The 22,264-nt window shown below is 43.9% G+C and overlaps 2 protein-coding genes across 11 annotated transcripts in view; both read left to right on the top strand.

Moving 5' to 3' along the window:
* The window catches only part of LOC137160779 (cytochrome P450 2D14-like), a 50,934-nt gene extending 48,630 nt beyond the window's left edge, over positions 1-2,304 (top strand). For all 10 annotated transcript variants that reach the window (XM_067559621.1, XM_067559620.1, XM_067559616.1 and 7 more), the window contains one exon: positions 776-2,304. In XM_067559621.1, the coding sequence (XP_067415722.1) occupies positions 776-954 (179 nt within the window). In that variant the 3' untranslated portion in view covers positions 955-2,304. The remainder of the gene's footprint in view (positions 1-775) is intronic.
* A 3,617-nt stretch (positions 2,305-5,921) lies between these two features.
* Positions 5,922-20,838, top strand: CYP2D6 (cytochrome P450 family 2 subfamily D member 6). Its single transcript, XM_067559049.1, has 9 exons — positions 5,922-6,191; positions 7,526-7,697; positions 9,989-10,141; positions 10,449-10,609; positions 11,911-12,084; positions 14,619-14,760; positions 18,163-18,350; positions 18,805-18,946; positions 20,660-20,838. Exons 1-9 carry the CDS (start codon positions 5,991-5,993, stop codon positions 20,836-20,838), a joined length of 1,512 nt encoding a protein of 503 aa, XP_067415150.1. The 5' UTR covers positions 5,922-5,990.
* Positions 20,839-22,264: the final 1,426 nt, after the last annotated feature.

Genomic DNA, 22,264 nt, shown 5'->3' with positions numbered 1-22,264 from the left:
GATTTTGCAGTGGATATGGGAGTAGGTCTGGAGCCAATGATGTCTTTCAGGATGGCGGTGACGTGTTAATGTTTGTGTGAGTAGTGCCAAGGCTTGCTGCAGTGATTTAGCCTGAGATGGGCTATAGGTGAAGATGCATCACTTGTATTCACCACGAGTCTAGGAAATCAATGTCCCCAGGTCACACTTGAACCAGAATCTCCTGCCTGGTAGCATAGTCATGTTGTTCCACCTCAGATTTCTCTAGCTAAAGGCATTTATTTACCCATTTAGATTCTAGAAGGCAAGAATTCCACAAAGGGTGCATGGAACAGATCTTCAATTGGTGTAAATTACTGTAGATCCTTTTACTTCAATGGAGTTATGCCAGTGTAACCAGTTGAGGATTTAACCCTATGTGTATTAAAGTGTCTCTGGCCCTTTTGAGTCAGGCTAAGTAGGCAGTAATTCCCCTCTCCAGATCAACTGATGATAGAGTCCTTTGTTTTATGCTTTCCGCTGAAGCTTCTGGTGCTGGCCACCATCAGAGACAGGGTATCAGATTAAATAGAACATTGATTGGTCTGGTGAAGTATTTCCTATGTGTTCCTGTTTACACAGGATCTGGGAATAGAGAGACTCGCCATCTGCTGCATGTGGAGGCAGATTCTCTATTCACTCCGACCTGTGGTTGTGCAGTAAGGTTCTTACTCTTTCAGTGACTAGTAATTTATGTTTGGTGTTGAATCCTCCTTCTCTCTGCCTCCTCCCTCTTTTCTCACTCCCACTCTTGTAGGTCGTCGTGTTTGCCTGGGGGAACAGCTGGCCAGGATGGAGCTCTTCCTCTTCTTCACCAGCCTCCTGCACCGTTTCACCTTCCAACACCCTGAGGGCCAGGCCAGGCCTCGAGAAGATGGACACTTTGCCTTAACACTCAGCCCACACCCCTACCAGATCCAGGCTGTCCCAAGATAAGTGCAGTTTTCTGCAAAGTTCTCTTTGTATATTTTAGGAATGCTTAGGGCAGGTCTACACTTAACATGCTGCATTGGCACAGCTATACCACTGTAGCACTTAAGTGAAGATGCTCCTACGCCGATGGGAGAGCTTTTCCCATTGGTATAGGAAATCCACCTCTCCAAGAGGCGGTAGCTGTGTTGATGGGAGAAGCTCTCTTCTCGACATAGTGCTGTCTATACGCGGGGTTAGGTCGGTATAACTATGTCACTCAGGGATATGGATTTTTCACGTCCCTGAGTGACGTAGTTTACTGATCTAGGTGTGCAGTGTAGACCTGGCCTTAGTGTTGTGCATGCTTCATTCTTTAGCAGAATCTCCTTGAGTTTAATTATCATTTGACTCCATATCTGAAGCTGCTTCAATGACTACCTGAAATGATGCTATAAGTGCTACAGTATTTGCTGTTTTCCTGTCCGCACTATGTAGGTTCCTGTTGCATGTCAGTACATATAGCAAATGTGTAACGGAATGCTTATTGCAGCTGTTCAGATGGAAAAGGCAGTGCTCTGTGCAAGCAGGGAGTGGTTTGGTTTTCTAGCACTTTTCCTGGGTGTTGCCTTTGGGACCAGAGCATTTCCTCCTGTGAGAAAAGGCTTGAGCATATACTTGTATTTGCTTCTACACGCTGCAGATAAAGCTATTTACAGAGCTGTACCTGCGTTATTTCAGACAATTTGGAAACAAAATAGATCACATCTTCCACTGATGTAAACCGACGTCAATGGAACTAGGCCAATTTGCCCCAGCTGAGGATCTGGCCCAGTATGTACTTTATAGGTTAGTGTAATTCCAGTTTTGCTCTTGTCTTTTTCTCTTTACACAAAGGAATCACATGTATACAGTGGGATCCAAACAAGTGTTTATTGGATATACGCAACATGTCAGGGATTCCTCCACATACACACTGCTGCTCCGGTTGTGTTCTGGAAGCTTCTAAAAAAAAACCTGAACATGGGGAATGGCACAAAAGGGTTTCACAGATGATTTAAAGAGATTTAAAGGGATACTACTTTATCCCTTTACTACTTTATTCCTGTACAGTGGACCTGCCTTCCTTTCACATACATTCCTTTCACTTTCAGCCTGGAACAGTGTAAGCACAGTTTCTTTGGAATGGAAACTTTTATGTTAGTGTAAAGCTCCCACAGGAGGAATTGCCACTAAATTGTCTCAAAATATTGTGTTTTGTCCATGATAACCCTGTAATTTGCCCTTGCAAAGGATTGTTATAATTTGTGTATTGTATAAAATGTAGTAAAATCATGTTAATAAAAAGAGGAATCTTTTATTCTTTAATTGTTATTACTTCCTGTCTCTTTAGTTCTTGAAAATTGTTTGCCTCCGGTGCTTCATATTAAGTACATTCATTGGCAGCAAGCATGCTCTGTTACTGTGAGAAAGAAGATTTGAGCTGTGTGAATAGAAGCCAAGGGATGAGGGTGTCGTTATTTCACTTGTGGAATTGCAGAGTGAATTGTGTTGTAGGGTAGGGAGTAGATTCGATTTGCCGCTTGGCTGGATTATAAGTAGTTCAGACATTTGTTTTTCTTTTAACCTAAAAACATCTTGTTCCAAAGGGAAAGCAGCCAACTTACACTTTCTTTCCCATAGATCTGTGTAGGCTGTAGGAAGAAGAGAATAGCCAGAGCACATCAGTCAAGCCACCTTTACACCTCAGGGGACAAAATGGCCATGGTCCTGGAGCAGTGGATACATTGGCATTCTAAGATGACAGGCTGGGAGAAGTTCTGGCCTCCAGTTAGAGGGAGAGAGTATTGCGTGGTATTGTTACACTGGAAGTAATATTTCTGTACTTCAGCTCAGGCTTGCGGCTTGCTTTGTGGAGTTTTAGTTACAATAACAATACCTAGCTCTTATAGCACTCTTCATCAGTAGATTGCAAAGCGCTTTACAAAGGAGGTCAGTTTCATTATCCATTTTTTACAAGTATCTTTCATGTAGTAACTGTCATCTATATTCTGCCAATAAACTCTGATGTTATGTGAGAGAACTGGGATTGGGTGAGGAGACTATTAAATTGCTACTGGGCTCCTCTTAGAGATGGAACTAGAGCAGTGATCGCTGGACCATGATATCATCTGAGCAGCCAATTACCTGTAAAGTGGCTTGTGATTCCCTGCCTCACGCGGTGCTGCAAGGATTCTGGCAGAGGCCAGTGTGGGTATGGAGAGATCCTGATGACCTGAGTCATGCCAGAGTTGGTTACATAGACCCACGCAGGGAACCTCCTTTTTCACACTGGTGAGCAATTACGCATGAAGTCCCACTGATGTCAGTGAAACTGGCCATGTGTGTAAGGGACTTGCAACCTGGCCCTTGGAAATGTGGAGTGCTTTCTAAATTCAGTTGTCTTGTCTGCGAGAAGTGGCTTCATCTACAGCTGTCTACACTTAAAATGCTTCAGTCGAGGGGTTTTATCCTCCACTGGCCCTGTGACTAGAACCACTGCTGAGCTCTTCTCACATCAGGCAACTGCTGCTCTCAGCTCAGGTTTTGATTTTTTTTTAAGAGACCTGAGGAATCAGTGGCCTAATAGAATCATAAGAGTTCCTACCCCCTCCAAAAGTAGGCTCAGCAATTAACCACGAATGGACAATCTCTCTTTTCTGGAACTTGGGCTTCTTCTGTCCAAGGATTCTTCCCGAGGCTTGGCAAACATCAGTCTTCTTCAGGGTGACTCTGTACTCAGTCATTGTGCAGGCTTTGCCCAGATGGTTCCCAACAGGGTAAGCTCCAAACTATGGGCCATAAGTACAAAACTCAGCCAATGTCCCCAACGGGCCTGTCTCAGTCGACTCCCCTTGTTCTCCAGCAGATGACAGCAGAGAGCTGACTCAGTTATCTTCCTTTTGTTGGCTTCAGGGAACAGGGCCTTACAGTACTGACTGACTTTTCTGAGGGTTTACAAGTCAAACAAATTGTCAATTCATTAGCATTAAAATCCATTAAAAGTGAGCTTTTAAGAAATTCAGCATTTGTCTGACCTTTTTTTTTGACTGAATGAGCATAATAATGGAGTAACACAGACATTTCTATGTAGTTTAAAACTCCTGGAAAACCTATGAATAAATGTTTTTGAAGAAATTAGATTGTAATTAATTATTGATGATTGCTATCTAATTGTTATAACAGTGGCGGATCGATGTGGGGGCTGGAGGGGACCATACTCCTGGGCACTGGCTGGGCCCTCCTAGGAAGCGCCGCCCCCCACTGTTGCAGGGAGCCATGGGCCTTCGGCTTCGACATCCCTGGCGACCGCGCCCACCCCAGCTCAGGCCTGCTGGTAGCTGAGGGCTCCCGCTGCAGAGGAAGCAAGCCTCCTTCCAGCCCCTCCCCGCCCCTGCGCTGGGCGCAATGACACCAGGGAGCCGCAGGGACCCAGGCCGTGCAGGGGTCAGGCAGCCAACCCAACGGCAGGGCTCTGGGGCAGACCCCATCACATCCCTCCCACACCCCGCCGCCGGGTGGCCTGGGGGCATCTGCCCCTGTCACTCCTGCTCCCAGCCACCCCTGCCACCCCCCACAGTGGGAGGGGGGAGTGAGGGAGAGCGGGAAATGGGCCCACAGATCTCCCCTCCCCCCCCCTCGGGGGGCGCTGCCACCTCTGCCGCTGATGGGATTGTGCAAATGCAAGCATTGGCCCCCCAGGTGCCAGAGACCCACGGTACGCCACAGTGTTATAATTCCAGTCATGGATAACGCAGGTCCTTCTTAAGTAGTGCCACTGTGTTGCCTAGATGCTACAGGGATGAGCAACCATATATATATAATTTAAACCTAGATAGTGACATCAGAGGTAACCAAACCAATCAAAACCTTTTCTTTTTAGCTAATCGCCTGCTATAATCCTATTCTTGAAGTGGATCATTGGAGTGGGACTGTATCACGAGTCCTCACCAGTACATTTTTTGGCTCCATCTATCACAAGATTGGCCCCCCAACTGTCACTCCTTCTACAGATTTTGTGGCTGCCTTTGTCCCTCTGCCTCCTCTAGGCATTGCTTCTTGCCCCTCAGCATTTCATTGTTTCTTACAATTCCCTGTCTGATGATGTCTGGCAGTCCTACCTTTCCCCTGCTGCTGTTCCTCTGCACTCGCCTCCTGGTACTGCCCCGCTTTCCTGCCTCCTCATGCTCCCCAAAGGAAGATAGAGCCTCTAACTAAGGACTGAAAGAATGCGTATCACATCTGAATTTAGATGCTAAGTTCTGCAGGCCAGGGCCTGTATTATCACTTGTCTCTGTAAAACCTCTACCTCACTTTTGGGTGCTGAAAAATTACCATGAAGAAGCATGAGGCAGACTCTGGCATGGTGCTTCTGACCGATTCAGGGGCCGCTGAAAATCTAATAGGCAAAGCTCTCAGCCTCTGAGTGCAGAGCAAGACTAACCTGGTGCCAACAGAAACAGACTGTAGCAGAAGGAAATGAGACGCTGTTACAATTGCTGAGTTCATTTAAAACAAATAAACAAAGGATCGATCACAAACACTATATTCAGCTTCTCAGCAGGTTCATTTAGCATCCTGCTTGACTAACCATTGCCGCCATCTTGGGTGTAATCTAGTGTGTGAGAAACACCAGAACCACGCCATGATAACACTAATAGTCTACTGGCAGAGCATGATGACATATAGTCTAGCTTGCATAAAATGGGGACAGGCACACCCTCATCACCACTCTTACTCCTCCCTGGTCTGGGGAGGAGCTGAAGAGAAACAATAACTACAGCCCCACACTTTGCTTTTTGTAAAGTCCTGTGCAGACTTATAGTACTTTATTATTAGAAGCGATGGTGTGAATACAATAAAATAGCTAGAGAAAGAGCTAAAAACAGAGGGAAAGGAAGAGAGGGCAAATAGGAGAAAAAACCAGCAAGACAGATAGACTGGGAGAAAGTGAAAAAGGAAGGAAGTGGTGGAGGGAAAAGGGAGAAAATTACTGGGGAAGAGAGTGAGGTAGAAGAGAGACAATGGAACAGCTCTCCTGTCTCTGGTCTCAGCTCCCATCCCACTGGAATGTCTTCATCTCTCTTGCTGTCTTTATCCTGCTTTTTGATCACATGAAGCGCAGAAAGAGATGGAACAACTACCCCCCGGGTCCTGTCTCCTTCCCTTTCATTGGAAACTTGCTGCAGCTCAATATCTATCAGCCTCATTTCACCATAGTTAAGGTAAGTGCCACAGGGAACGATGCCATTCACTGGCTGGCAGAGAGGGTTAGTGAATGGCACCCATGCCAGATCAGCTTCTGGTTCCCGAATGCCAGCTGAAGTGCATTTATTCAGGGGGTGTACTGCAGGGAGATTTAAATATATTTATATAAACTATAATACTTAGTTTATATCGTGTGAGCTTGTGACATACCACTCACACTGTAAACAGTGTAGGTGGTTAATTGTTGATCAGTAATACATTGTGGAACCATGTGCACAGCAGGACTGTAAGTCAGTTTGTATCTTTTACTATACTTATTAAAAATAAATGGTAATATAAAGAAAGAATTGACCCTAGTTTATACTACTCTAATAGCTGAGAAAGCAGCAATGTACCATGCCTCATTCTTCATTTGGGCCCTTAAAGTAGGACTTGGACACCTCCCGCCCCAAGGTGTAGCTGTGTGTAAACTGGCACATTACATCACTTTAGCAATGGTTCCCATACTCAACTATATAGTAGAGCTCGTGGGAATGTTTTCACCGAAACTTTTTTTAGACAACAAATGCTGATGACTAATATGCCCATAGGGTGGCACTTGTGAAGTGAAAATTTATTCATGGAAAATGTTTGTTTTGGATGGCTTCATTTGTAATTATTTTTATATTCGTTCATGACACATCAGTAGTAGTAGTGCCTAGTCATTCATAGCACTATTACCACTGACATGATATGAAAAATGTAATAGTGTAAAAATAAAAAACCCATTAAAACAAAACAGTATTAGCATCCAAACATCAAGATTTCAAAATGAAATTTTGAAACAAAAACTTTCCAAAACAGAACTTTTTTTTTTTTTTTTTTTTTTAAATTTCAGTGTCTGGGAAATTTGTTTTCATTCTGATTCTAACCAGAAACAAATTTCAAAATGTCAAAATTTCCCACTGACTGGAAATTGAGCTTTGACCAGCGCTAATGTACAGTGCAGCATTTGTGCAATGAGCCAGTACTTTGAAACCCGATAATGGTCTTTATGAAATGACTGTTTGGAAACGAGGGTGGGCAGAGGAGACGGACACTGATTTTCTTCCCATCCAAATCTACACATCATGATAGGAAAACGTGGTGCTGAACTGGATCCGTCCTACCAGATTAGGGCATATTCCCTCCTGGGTCTACACAGGGCTTAAACACTCTCTAGTGAAAGCCCACCCATCAAGCTGTGCACTCTACCTTCCACAGACCATGCTACAGTGTGTCTCGTTTTAGGCTACAGCCCTTTGTAACTGTTTTTTCTCTCTTTAATTCTGTTTCTTTTTGTTTGTTTTCTTCTTTCCCTCTTACTTGACAGCTCAGTAAGACGTTTGGAAAAATCTTCTCTCTTCAGGTTGGATGGCAAAACTTGGTCGTGCTGACTGGGTTAGAAGCTGTAAAGGAAGCACTGGTCCATAAATCAGAGGACTTTGCTGACCGACCACCCTTTTCTTTATTTGACAGCTTGGGCTTTAGAAAAAACTGTGAAGGCAAGTGTCCCTCAAGCAGCTAAAGTTTCTCATAGTCCAGGCCAAATTTTCCATCTCCTCCATGCACATCAGTTCTTGGGGAGCACAGATAACATAGCTCTGCCTTCCAGGTACATTATGGGTACTGTACATTATGATGAACAGTGTGCACGCACCAACCAAACTGCCCGCTGTTGGGTGGGAATATGTTAAATCTGATTGCTAAGATGGTTGTTACAGGGGAGTAGAAACTGGTTTACTGGGCCTCTGTGCAGCTGCCCCAGGCTGCTGGTGTCACAATGTTGCTTTCCAGCAAAATGGCTGCCACCAGCAAGAGACTTAAAGGCCAGATGTCATTATAAACTTTATTTTAAAACCTGTTTCACATAGTGGTGGACAAACGGGGGTGGGGGGGAGAAGGAGGCAGGCGGGGGCCATGCCCCTGGGCACTGGCCTAGGAGGAGCCGCCCCCCGCTGTTGCAGGTAGCCAGGGGGCGCTGGGTTTCGACATCCCTGCCCACTCCAGCTAAGGCCTGCCGGCAGCTTAGGGCTCCCACTACGGAGGAAGCAAGCGTCCTCCTGGGCCCTCCACCCCTGTGCTTGGTGCAATGACATCAGGGAGCCGCGGAGACCCCGGCTGCACAGGGGCCAGGCAGCCAACCCAACAGCAGGGCTCTGTGGCAGACCCCGTCATGTCCCCCCACCGCCGGGCGGCCTGGGGGCATCTGCCCCGTCACTCCTGCTCCCAGATGCCCCTGCCACCCCCATAGCCGGTGGGGGGGGAGTGAGAGAGAGTGGGAAACGGGCCCGCAGACACCCCCCAAACTGTGCGGGGTCCTGCCACCACTACCGCTGACGGGGTTGTGCAAATGCAAGCATTGGCCCCCCGGGTGCCGGAGACCCACGGAAACACACTGGTTTCACAGAGAGACAGCACCTAGAGTCCCAAAAAGCTGAAGTACTAGCTCTGGCCCATGTAGCAATTTTGGGAACTATTTGTAAGCCGGGGAATAGTCCTGCTGTCAGAGGGAACGTTCCCGGCTTGTACATTACCCCGGTGGAATTGGCTAGCAAAAGGAGCTGAATCCTCACTCCCACTCACTTTACCCAGAGGCTTGTCTGACTTTGAGGACCCCCTTCCACTCCCCTGTGTGACAGAGTCCTTGTAACCCTGACAAGGCTGGGCCCAGGATTCCTGGGGGGCTCGACCCCCAATAGTGTCGTGGTCACTTAGGAAGGGCTGGGGTGTCCCCACTGCGGGGTACTCTCTCTGCTCTGGATGCCTCCCTGACCCACTGATCATTGTTTATAGTTCAAAGCAGATAAACAGCCACCCATTTAAAAAATAAGGAAGAATGAGAAAGGTTAACGGAAAACACCTAATGCCGCCCCGTAGGCACAAAGACACCACACATAGCGTCTCTGGGATGTAAAGGAAGTTCACAGTCTGTTCCTCACATGTCCCAGGTCTCCTTTCCAGGCCCTGGCTGTGTTATAGGGATGCTGCGGGTCAGAGACTTGCTCTGGCAGTGGTCACATGCCCTCAGGCTCCAAGTAGCAGGACCCTTCTTCCCTTTGTCAGCCCCGCCCCCCCGTCGAAGTCATGATCCTCCTCCAAGTCCAGCAAGTGAAGCCTCTTATCTGGTGGCATTTCCCTGCACTGGGACCTCTGCCCAGAGGCCCCCTCACTCTCTCCAGCCGCTCACCACACCTGGGTCCAGGCTGCATCTGCCCCAGCCCCAACTCCACTCTGTCTCAGCATGGCTGCTCTGCCTCCAGCTCAGCTCCCTGGGTTGCGTCTCTGGTTCGCTCTGGCTCCAGCTGCTGTGGCTTTGGGTGTGGTTTTCTCCTTAACTCGGTCCTGCTCTGCCCAGGCTGCTCCAGCTCACTCAGAGACGGGACCCTCCAGCCCCCTGGCTCCCTCATTTGCCTGTCTGCCCTGTCAGTCAGGCTGACCTGGAGCAACGGCCTAAGAGTGTCAGTCTCAGGGTCCTGATTTCTCATCAACCCCTTTCCTTTGGTATTATGAGGGGGGGGCCAACCAAAAACCCCACTAAGTTTCAGTAAGGGGCCAACAGTCCCCTTACATATTGCTCTAGCTCGGACTGCTTCCCAAGGGACCCAAGCCCATTTCTCCCCAAAAATGTCACCTTCGTGAGCCATGTATACAGCGGCACGGTTAACGGGGAAATAAATTAACAAAAAAAAGAGTAAATTAATACAACAAAACAAACCCTTTCTCATTTATTATAGCATGGGAGGGCCAAGGAAAACAGGCTACTAACTGACTAGTATTCTTTGAAACCCTCAAGGGCTAATGATGGCCAGATATGGCCATGGCTGGAAGGAGCTGAGGAGATTTGTTCTCTGCAACCTGAGGAATTTTGGGCTGGGGAAGAGATCCCTGAATCAGCGAGTGACCGAGGAAGCTAGATGTCTATGCGCTGCGTTCAGTTCTAAAAATGGTAAGTTTGACAGATTAGAAATGTTCATATCTCTAGTCATATAGTAGAGCATGGGGGTGGGTTAATATTGATGCTCTCAAGATTAGGGTACATGTAGCTAGAGAGAAGAGTGATTCTAGACGTGGTGGAGGAGGAGGGCAAGCTTACATGTGGAAATGATCCAACCACTGTGGAGGGCATTCAGCTAAATAGCAAGGTACAGTGCATTTCCTATAGAGGGTCTCATTTAATACATCCCTAAATAGTAGCAAGCTGTGATCATGGCATGCCTCCTAATCTCTTGGATTGGTTCCTGTATCTTTTTTAGGCTGTTCTTTTGATCCACGCTTCCTCGTAAACAGCGCAGTAGGTAATGTGATGTGCTCCCTCACTTTTGGCAACCGCTTTGAGTACAACAATGAGAAATTCCTGAGGCTGCTACACCTGATAGAAGAGGCTTTCAATATAGGAGCTGGACTGACGTCCCAGGTAGCCCACAAAAATCTGATTGTCAGTAAAAATGAAACCTCTTGGTTGCTTAATAAGAATCACTGCCTGGGTGGATCAGAAGAGATGAAGAAACCACATTCCATATGGTGTTTTAGACAAAAGTGCCATGGTGCTTTTGATGCAGGATTATGAACCAGTTTGGATGAAACAAAAATCTCTTGAAACCTGTCAAATACTTTCTGGCTAGGGTTTGTGTATGGCTATTTCCCTTGTGTTCCTCTGCGTTTTCTAGAGGCAGCCAGGGCAGGAAGTGGGACTTCTGAAATGCCTGGAGATAGGTTGTTCTCTTGTTTTTCTTAGTCAACACCTAAAGGTGTACAGGAAATTTTTCTAAGGAAGGCTTGTTATTGGGAGATTTCCAGCCCAGTTTTGATGAACGGAGGGCCTGGGATAGTTTAGAGATTCTTCCTAATTTGTAGGTATTTTTCTGAACAGAACATCTAAAACTTTAAAAGAAAAAAAAAAAGACTTTAATGCTTTTCAATACAGTCACAGTACTCTGATAATTTCTTTATGGAAGGAAGGTATCCCAAACCTCCCACTTCCCCCAGCTGTGAACACAAGTTACTTTACTCTGTGTGATTTTTGCAAGAAGCTAACTATCAGACTGCATCTTACTACTGTCTTGTGTATCACACACACATTCTTACAAAAGAATCAACTATCCCATTAGTATAACCAAGATCAGGGAAGGGTGAGTGACAGACTGACTTTCCTCTAAAAAATCAGCCCTTCAAAGGAACTCTACTCTTACAGAGGCCTTGGCCCTCATGCTTAATAGATAGATCAGAAACAAAAAGAGTAGAAAATCATTCTGAGCCTAGCCCATAAGCATCAGCGACATTTATCCTGAGCAAGGATCGTAGCATCAGGGCCAGTATTTATAAAACATTTAAAGTCTCCCCAGAGCCCTGAAACAATAAGAAAAGTCTCAACAATAATGTTCCCCCAGCCGCCCACCCTTTCCCTGTTCTCCTGTTGCCACGGACATGCAGAAAGGAGGTCATAACAGAAGGAGTATGAACTGAGGAAGGTGTTTACTACCAGGGTGGTGAGTCAGATGGTTAACTTATATGCAAGCAATATTGGTCACAACACATTGTGTTGCATGTTGGAAATAAAAAAGTAGGGAGCCTCAAAATGTTTACCCAGTGTAGTGTGAAGTGGGGGAGCCGGCCTGCTGGGAACATTCTATCCCAGTTCCATCTCTTTCCCCATGGACTATCTGAGACCCACCTTCCTGATCTAATGCTTCTCCTCTCCTATTTCTTTCATCCTAGATTCTGAACATGATGCCTTGGTTGGTGCATATTCCTGGGCCGCATAATAAGGTCTTCCAACCCTATAATGATAGCTTTAACATCCTAAGGGAGATTGTGAAGGAGCACAAGGAGACACGGGATCCAGCCTTTAACAGAGACTTGATTGATGCTTTTCTGGAGGAGATAGAAAAGGTAGGAGGAGACAGACATGGATCCTTGGGTCATATTTTGCTGTTTGGATTTGTGTGATTGTGGTGGAGCAACCCATCTGTTATGCTGAGCCCTTGATCCTGCAGGTCCTTTCACCTGAGTGCACGCAGCAGGGAGCATAGGGCTGTTGCTCTCCAGTGCAAGTAAGGGCAACATGCCAGCCCTTGTATGCAGAGGCACTGGGTGAATGGAAGTAAATCTCAAGATCCTTCTACACCTGCCCCCTTACACTCAAGGGCACATGGAAAAGAAAGGTTCAGTATATCTGAGGAAGCCTGGATTTAAGTGTAACCTCAGCTTAAAAATGGGGTGCTTAGATATTTAACAATTCACCTTGTATTCCCTGCCTATGATTTATCTCGGTAATAATAGTACTTTACTCACAGTTGAGTGGTATATGGCATGTGTGAAAAAAGGCCAGTCAAAATGCAGTTAGGAGTAATTATTCACATTGAAGTAACCACCTAGGATCTGAATCAGGATCAAGGCCCCACTGTGCTGAGTGCTGTATAAATATGTGAGTAGCCACAGTCCTGGCCCTGCAGACTTTAGAGTATCATTTGCTTTATTCTGTGTGATCCTTTTCATATTATTTACTTATCTATGTTTAGCAAAGCAGCCCTGCCAATACTAGTGAAGTTTTAAAATCTCATCTGTCTTGGGGGGGAGGGGGGAGTTCCTGTCAACATGCTCTCTTCACTCAAGTGCAGAGAGAGATGTGGCAGGAAGGCGTGAGTGAGATTTTGATGCCCAGTGATACGACCAAGTCCAACTGTGGCGCTCTTGCCAAGTAAACACCAATGACACTATGAAATGAGACAAAAAAAACCCCACATCACTGATTATAGGACATGTACTGATATCCAAGAGTGGCCAGAAGCCTTCTCTTGGCCAAATCTCATAGCTTATAATATAAACCAATTCTTATTTTCTTTACTTCTCTGCTGCTGAACACACATTTCTGCTTGCTATCCCGTCCTTCCTTGATTTTTGTGGTACTGGTCTCTCGTGGTCCTCCTCCTATTGGTATCTCCTCAGCTATTCCTTCAGCATCCCCTTTGATGGATCCTCCTCTGCGCTTCCACTGTCTGTGGAAGTCCTAAAGCCTCTGCCCTTACCCCCTCCCTCTACCCTGTAGCTCTGGGGAACCTTATCTGCTTGCACAGTTGGAACTTTCATTTCTAGGTTGATGTCAACCTCTGCTCCCCTGACCCACTTCTCTCTAAGCAGTCCTGTACCTCAGTCTGTCAGATATTTCTTCCTAGATGATTTGTCCACAACATAAGTTTAACGTAGCTAAAAATTAGATTTGTATTTTTTTCCCCCAAAACCCTCCCTCCCATCTTCCTGCTCATCCAAGATCATAAAGGGGGGGTTATCTTTGACTCTTCCCTCTCCTTCTCCTCCAATTTCAAATCTTGCTGCTTCTTCCTCCACTCCACTGGTTCTGTCCTGTTTACCACATCACATTTAAACCTCTTGTCCTTGCCTTGAAAGCCTTACGCAACCCGTATTACATCTTGGACATATTATCTTATTGCATCACTCCCATAACCTCTGGTCTTCCAATGATGGTAATCTTGATGCCTTACTCATCTAATGCTCCCACATTTTTCTCTTTGTCTTCTTTCATACCACCAATACGCCCTCCAGATTGTGATCCACTATGCCATTGCCTTCTCTTCAACCAAATCCCTTCTAAAGATCCACTACTTTCTTCTTGCCCACAAGAAGAAAGTCAATGATTTTAAGCTATTAAAAATATCCTTATTATAATTTCCTTTGGACTTTCCATTTCATCCTGTCTATTCTGTACCGCTTGCTTAGATTGTAAAACCTTAAAAGGTCTGGAGCTGTCTTTATTTTATCTTGTTCAGTGCCAAGCCCTTTGTCAGCACTTACCAACAAATAATATCTGGAAACTGAATTTACCTAGAACAACTGAATCTTGAATAGGAATAGTTACAGTATCTAATACCATGTATCTGGTATACTTACTACATTGAAATGGCCCCATGATACAGTCTTTTAAATCCTTTTTTGTGCTTCTATGAAATCTAGAATTATGAGCCTTGAATGTAAGGTGAAAATATTTCAAATTTCGTTCCCATAGCTCATGAAGCTTTCATGACTCGGCCTTTGATCAATGCATGAATTGCCCATTTGTTTAGCTCTTCCCAGTCCAGGAAGAATCTTGTAGCTCATTCATCTTTTGAATTCTGATCCTCACTAAGAATATTTTCAGTGCTCGGGCCTGGGTTCTCACTGCCCTTGTATATACCTTGTATAAACATGTGCCACCATTCAAAGGCAGTGTACAATGCTCCTTTCCGATCTGGTGCCTTCCGCCACTCTGCACTGGTGTAAATGATCATACAAGGTGTGGGGTAACAGAGAATCAGATCCCTACGTCTGGAAAATGCATTATACACCCAAATCTAGGCTCTTAGCTAGTAGGGTGAATTTAAAAAACAAACTGCCACGTTGTATTACAAGCCTATTTTTATTTCCTTCAGGCTAAAAGGGACCCGGAGAGCAGTTTCAACAAAGACAACCTCATCTTTACAATTTTTGACTTGTTCGGTGCTGCCACTGAGACAACCACTGTAACCCTGTGCTGGGCACTGCTGTACATGCTTCTCTATCCTGATGTCCAAAGTAAGTGATGCAGGTTGGAAGGGCTATGGATTCCTCTCACCCTGCACCTCCCATTGACAAGTTTCCAGTGTTTTACTACTTTCAGGTGCTTTTGTCTTTTGGATGTGAACTCCTGGAGCACAGTCACCTTAACTATTGGGCTGAACTACAGTATTGAGGAGAGGATGATTCCACACAAGAATGGAACATTATGTGTGGCGAGGCAAAGCAAAAACTCATGAGGAGAGGGAAAGGCCTTGTTAAAGATTCCAGTTTGTGCATAGAGACCCACGGCTACAGTCACCGCTTTCCCCTCTGTTGAGAACACCTTGTGGCTCCTACAGCTCCTTGCTAAGTTTTCCCTCTCTCAGGGTTGGCCACAAATGCCCTAGCAAAGATTTCTGAAAGTGATTTGGGGCACCTCAGCTTTTGGGTACTCAGCTTGAGATGCCTTAAAAGGGCCATATTTTCAGAGGGTGGTTACTCAGCACTGTCTGAAAATCAGGCCCCATTAAGATATGTCAAAATGAACACCTAAAAATGGTGTCACCCATAATCACTAGTCACTTTTGTAAATCTTGGCCCCTTTCACTTCCATCCCTGATCTCCATTTGCCTCTATTACATAGCCAGACTTCTGTTCAGAGCTCACTTAGCAGACGATGCCAATCTAGATGACTCACAACAATCCCATCAGGGATATATAGTAAGAAGCCTTTTCTTGACCCTTTACACAATTTTTTCTTGAAACAACTATTTCTCCAACACACAAGAAGAGACGCTACACTCAACTTAGTCCTAATACCACACAGGACTTACTTCAAGAAGTAAATATTGTTCAAACACTAAACGTCACCTCCATATAATTAAGTTCAACGGCTGTAGGGAAGGAATCATACCAAAAACTAGCTCTGGGTCACTAAGCTTTCCAAGAGGGATTTGAAACATGAACAAGCTAGTCAAAAAGGTACTAAAGTCAGAAGTGAGGAAAGCGGTAGGGTTTTTTAACCAGCATCCTGGTTGTTCAAACCAAAAAACCATTAAAAATAAAATGGAAATCCAGCCCAAGTGATGCCAATAGAAAGGAAGGTAAAGAGGTAAAATATAACATGGAAATTAGGAGAGGTAAGAGGAAATGTAAAGAATTTATAGTCAAAGACATGAAAACAAATACGTTATTTCAGTATAACAGAAGTAGGATGTCTGGGAGAATTGGGTGGTCCATTGAACTACCAGGGAATAAAGAGAATAATCAAGAAGGATAAGGGCATTAACAAGAAGCTAAATAGTTTCTTTGTATCAGTCCTCACTACAAGAGAGAACCTTTGGGCAGATACTTACTTCTGCTACACATTTTCAGGTAGTGAACACAAGGCATTGTCAGAGTTAGAATTATCAAAAGAAAAGGCCATGGAATAAGCTGATAAATTTAAATGGCACCAAGACCAGATGGCTTACCTCCAAGATATTCAAGAATGAAGTGACTGAGCTGCTAACAAAATTGTTCTGTCTCTCATGAAGATCAAATACCATACTGGAGGAGTGGAAGGTAGCAAATATTGTAACTGTGTTTTAAAGAGGCTCTAGGACTAATCTGCGGAATTGCAGACGAGTGAACCTTCCTTTAGTACCAGACTAATTGGTTGAAACAATGAAGAGAGTAGTCATGAAACACCTAGATTAACTGACAGACCTGTTCAACTTCTCATAGGTGCAACCACAGGGAAAAAAGTTGATGGGGACCAGGTGGGAGAATTTTGTTGAAAACAAAGAAGCTACGATGATGGGAGAGTATCTCCCACACTCCCCACAGTGGTTGTCCCTGTGTCTGTTATGGAAATTGTGCCTCTGCAATATACTAGAATTCTTCAAGTGTCAACAAAATAGTAGCAATAAGGCCCTCTTTCCCTGAGCACATCCCCCTACGCTGGTGGCCAGCAGGTGTAGAATCTGCTATGCTACTTGAGCATCATCCTACATACGGTGATCCCCTGCATTGGGCCCTGTATATAAAAAGGGTCTATGGGTATTATGCTACTTTAGCAAGGAGTGTGTTTTTGATAGCCTAACCATCTTTTCCAGCTCTACTTCCTGTGCTGCTGTGAAGGTAGACGTCTTCCTCTGCTATGTGCCCTCAGGATGCAAACTCCTTCTATCACATCTGGGGCAAAATTTTATCCAGAATAGCTCAGAAAACATTTCTGCTTATTTTTCACATACTTCATTGAGTAGAGCTGGCTGAATAATGAAAAAACTTAATTGTGAATATATAAGGGCCAGCTTTCCTGTGCTGCTATTTGTGGGATCTTACTGTTCACTAGTAGGAAGAATTTGGAGCACTATTATGTATCAGTGAAAGAATCCCCAAAATCTCATGAAATGTAGCACAAACAATTATTCTTCAAATTTGCACTGGAATGTCCATTACTGATAATTTGCTGCTCCATTATAGTCTCCTGTTTTAAAGGTTTCAGTCATTCAGTCAGGGAGCAAAAGAGAATACTATGTGACACACTGTAATAGTGAATAAAAAAAAGTCAAAGTTAACAGGTCACAGACAGCCCTGAAAACTCCTTGTTCAAACCCTGCAGTGAATACTGTACATATAAATATTAGAGGGAATTCAGGCTTGCTTCCTACACGATTTGTAAACACAAAAGGGCTAAATGCACAATGAATATTTCAGCAAGCTTTAAACTTAGGAAGTCATCAGGAGGTTACTTGTGAAGTGATGGACTCTAAAGTTTAAATAGTATTTAATAGCAGTAGTGACTGGCGGTACATGAAGAGCTCTTGGCTAACTCCATTGCCCTTACTAGATTCTCAGTCACCATTTGCAAATGTTGAAAATATCACTTCTAGGTTGCACCACAGTCTGCACTCTTCCTAAGATTTGAAATGTGGTTTGAGCCCTAGGAGCTTCTTACTGTTAGAATTGCTATCTTGATGTTGTATTTAGACATGTACGCTACACTTTAGGTGCTTACTCCTGTGCTGGTGAGCCCTATGGAAATGCTTATAAGTAGGGTGACCAGACATCCCGATATTGTCGGGACCATCTTAATATTCGGGACTTTGTCTTATACAGGCAACTATTACCCACCCCTCTGTCCCAATTTTTCACACTTTTATCTGGTCACTGTACTTATAAATTAAATTAAATAGGATTCAAGCATAAAGCCAGTGTAAGGGTCTAACAGACATAACTCATGGAAACTTATTTACACGGAATATACGTTACCTGTTTCTTGGATGGGAATGCCTAATTGTGCCAAATATAAAGGGTTGATAGAGAGTCTCTTTAGAAGAGAAGTTAATGGGAAAGTTTCAATTGATTTCAGTGGTAACTGGATCAGACCCTTAATAGTCTATTGCATCTACTCTGTTATTCTCCCTGCTATATAAAGTGTTCCTGTATTTCCAGGAAGAGTCCATGAGGAAATTGATAAAGTGATTGGCAGGGATCGGCTACCGGAGATGGAGGACCAAGTGAACTTGCCTTATACCAATGCTGTGATCCATGAAACTCAGCGTTATTGTGATGTTGTTTTTGCTGGAGTGCCTCGTACGACGTACCGGGACACCGAGGTTCAAGGCTTTTTCATCCCTAAGGTACAGCACTTGCGGCCCCTGGAAAGTAACACATCCAGATGTAGATTGCTAAGGGATATTGCTAGGAACTGAATTACTTAGTCCCTAGTTGGTTATGTAGTGTGCTATTCTAAAGGACCTGAACCTCACAGAGAGCCACATTTCTACCAATAGATACAACTGTATAGAGTCAACTAAATCTTATTATACAGCATTCATTTGCTTGAAAGTGTAAGGAGATCTCTGGAGTGGGAGAAAATGTTGTCCTGCTACACAAACCTTACTATATTGATAGGCCTTTTCCAGTGAAAAGTTGTGTCATTATCTGATTAATAGAGCAATAGAGGACTGCCTGGCTTTTCTTTCACTATAGATTATAGGTAAATGAAGCATATGGTAAAGTCAACAGTGGTTTATATTCTCCTGAAATAACCTGCTTGTTTTTGTTTTGTGGGACATTTATGGGACTGTTTAGAAGACCATCATCATCGCGTTTTTGTCCTCAGTGCTGAAGGATGAAACAGTTTGGGAGAAGCCGCACCAGTTCTACCCGGAGCACTTCCTGAATGCAGATGGGCAGTTTGTGAAGCAAGAGGCCTTCCTGCCTTTTTCTGCAGGTAAATCCAAGGACAGGAGCAGTTGGAAGAGGTCATCCCTATGGAAAAGCATCTCAGATGTCTTTGTTTTTAAAATGAATAAAGGGCATAAGTCAAGTATTAACTGATCATTATGGGTTTCTTAGACCTTCCTTAGAATTATCTGGTACTGGTCACTTTCAGAGAGAGGATGCTGGACTAGATGGACCACTGGTCTGTTCCAGTATGACCATATATGCGTTCCTGTCTTTCTAAAATTAGGTGTTTGCAGTTGCCAGTGAGATATGGCAGAGTGGGGAAGTGTGGCAGATCCTTTGATTCAATTAATTGTTTGTGGGATGGGAGTCCTCCTCCTTCCGTGACTTAGAATCATAGAAATGTAGGCTGGAAGGGACCTTGAGAAATCTTCAAGTCCAGCATCCTGAGCTGTGGCAGGACCAAGTAAACCCAGACCATCCTTGACAGTTATTTGTCAAACTTAGTTTAAAAGCTTCTAATGATGGGGACTCTATGAACTCCCTTGGAATCCTATTGCAATGCTTAACTACCTAGTTGGAAATTTTTTCCTAATATCTAACTTAAATCTCCCTTGCTGCAGATTAAGACCCTTATTTCTTGTCCTACCTTCAGTGCGCTGGATCACATTTGATCACCATCCTCTTTATAATAGCCCTTAACATATTTGAAGACTGTTATCACATCACCTCTGTCTTCTTTTCTCAAAACTAAACATGCCCAGACTTTTCAACATTTCCTCACCGGTCAGATTTTCTAAATCTTTGATCTTTTTTTTTTTGCTCTTCTCTGGATTCTTTCCAATTTGTCCACATCTCTCCTAAATTGTGGTGCTCAGAATTGGACACAATACTCCAGTTCAGGCCTCACCAGTGCCGAGTAGAAAGGGACAGTTACTTCCTATGTCTTACATACAACTTTCCTGTTAATACACCTCAGAATCATATTAGCTTTTTTTCCACCTGCATTACATTGATGACTCATATTCAGTTTGTGGTCCACTATAACCCATAGAACTTTTCAGCAGTACTACCACCTCAACAGTTATTCCCCATTTTGTAGTTGTGCAATTGATTTTTCCTTGCTAAGTGAAGCACTTTGCACTTGTCTTTATTGAATTTCATCTTGTTGAATTCAGAACAGTTCTCGAAATTGTCAAGGTCATTTTGAATTTTAACTGCCCTTCAAAGTGCTGGCAACCCCTCCCAGCTTGGTGTCATCTGCAGATTTTATACGCATACTCTACTCTATTATCCAAGTCCTTAAGGTAAATATTGAATAGTACCGGATCCAGGACTGACCCCTGCAGTATCTCACTAGATATGCCCTCCCAGTATGACAGCAAACCATTGATAACTACTGTTTGAGTACAGTCTTTCAACTAGTTGTGGACCCACCTTTATAGTAAATTCATCCCGACCATATATCCCTAGTTTACTTTTATAAGAATGTTATACACAACTGTGTCAAAGCCTTACTATAATCAAGGCACATCACATCTACTGCTTCCCCCCATCCACTAGGAAATTAAGTCGGATTGGCATGACTTGTTCTTGACAAATCCATGCAGACTATTTCTTATTACCCTATTATCTTCCAGGTGCGTACAAATTTATTGTTTAAGTATTTGCTCCCCCATATCTTTCCAGGTATTGAAAATACTTATCATTTTGGTTTTGGGGTCTCCCTCTTTCTACTTCTTCACTCTCTCTTTTACAGGTCGCCGCATGTGTCTGGGGGAGCAGCTGGCCAGGAAGGAGCTCTTTCTCTTCTTCACAACCCTCCTACAACGTTTCACTTTCCACAACCCTGAGAATCAGCCCAGGCCACGGGAAGATGGGCGCTACGTCATCATACATTCCCCAGATTCCTACGAACTGTGTGCCATCCCCAGATAAAGTGTCTCTGGCATGTGCTGATCTGAGATAAAGCTTTCACAGCGGAGCAACTTAGGTTAGCATATTTTAAAGACTAAAATAACTTTATCTAAGTATTTTGAGGTTTGTAAAGAAATTATGGCAGAGACTCAACGGCATATGAACTTTGGATTCAAAATGCCGATTAAAACAACTATTACTTAAACAACAAGCCCAACACACCCAAAGCTATAGTGATAACTGGGAAAATGGAACAACAACAAACATACTGGAAAAATCATGGAACCAACAGTATGTTGGAAGCATCAGTTCAGCCCTTTATGCAGTATAGCTTTTGCCTCTTTTCTCAGACCTTTTTGTGTCTACTTAGGTTATAAATGCTTCAGGGCAGGGAGCTGTCTTCTCACATGTTTGTAACGCTCCTACCACACTTTGGTGCCACATAAATAAGAACAAATTATAACAATTTTAGAACTGATGCTCGCAATCAAATGAGATTTCAGGATAAAGTATGGCAATAAACGGCTATAATGTCACTATGCGCTACTCACTTTAAGAGGCAACAGCAAATCTTACGGCACTCTTGTTTAACATCCCAAAGTCTATACTCCAGACCTTGCCGAGTCCTCAATGCTGGCTCCCATGGCATTGGCTCCCACCGCTTTCAGGCCTCACCACTCTTAGTGAGTTTCAGCTATTAGCTTTCTTTCATGGGAAAACCTTCTACTGACACAGGAGCAATGTCCCTGCTGTCAACAAAACAAAAGACTCCAAAAGGAATAATTAATTCTACCTTTTAACAGTGAGAGGAGATAGTCAATCCATGCGTGACAGTAGCCCTTTAACAGGGCTGGTGCAATCTCAGTAGAAGACCCCTCAGCCCCTCCCTCGTACAGTGCTCTAGCATTCATTTGCCACCTGTGTTGAGCTCTGTTTAAATGAGAGTGAATTTTTCATCAGAACAGGCTAAACACAGTTCTGCTGCCATTTGTTCATAGAATCAGAGGACAACATTTCATCACCCCTGCAGTTAACACTAACATGATTTATAACCAAAAACCAGCCATACTGACCATTTCCCATCATGCTGAACACCTAGCCATACTCGTGAAAATACCAAGCCCATGCAAATAAAGTGCCCCCCCCCACTTTCAGCTGCTGAGCAGGGGAGGGTCACTCAGACCTTGCTTACATAAGAAAAAGCGGAAAAAAATAATTTCAGGTCAAACAAAATGTTTTATTTGACTTGAAACAAAATGTTTTGTTTTATTTGTGTGGGTTTTTTTTGTTTTTTGTTTTCTTTTTTATTCATAAAATGGAAGTAAAATTCTAAATGAAATGTCATTTTGAATTGAAAAAATAGAAACATTTGGACTTTTCTGACTTTTTCTTTTCTTTTTCAGCTGAAATAATGTGGCAAATTTGACACAAATTTGCCAGATGTTAC

The sequence above is a fragment of the Emydura macquarii genome, unplaced genomic scaffold (assembly GCF_026122565.2).
Source record: "Emydura macquarii macquarii isolate MOO-44397 ecotype Brisbane River unplaced genomic scaffold, CSIRO-AGI_Emac_v2 contig_2205, whole genome shotgun sequence".
NCBI lineage: Eukaryota > Metazoa > Chordata > Testudines > Chelidae > Emydura > Emydura macquarii.
The sequence above is the reverse complement of the archived record's forward strand: the minus strand, read 5'-3'. Positions and strand labels throughout refer to the sequence as shown.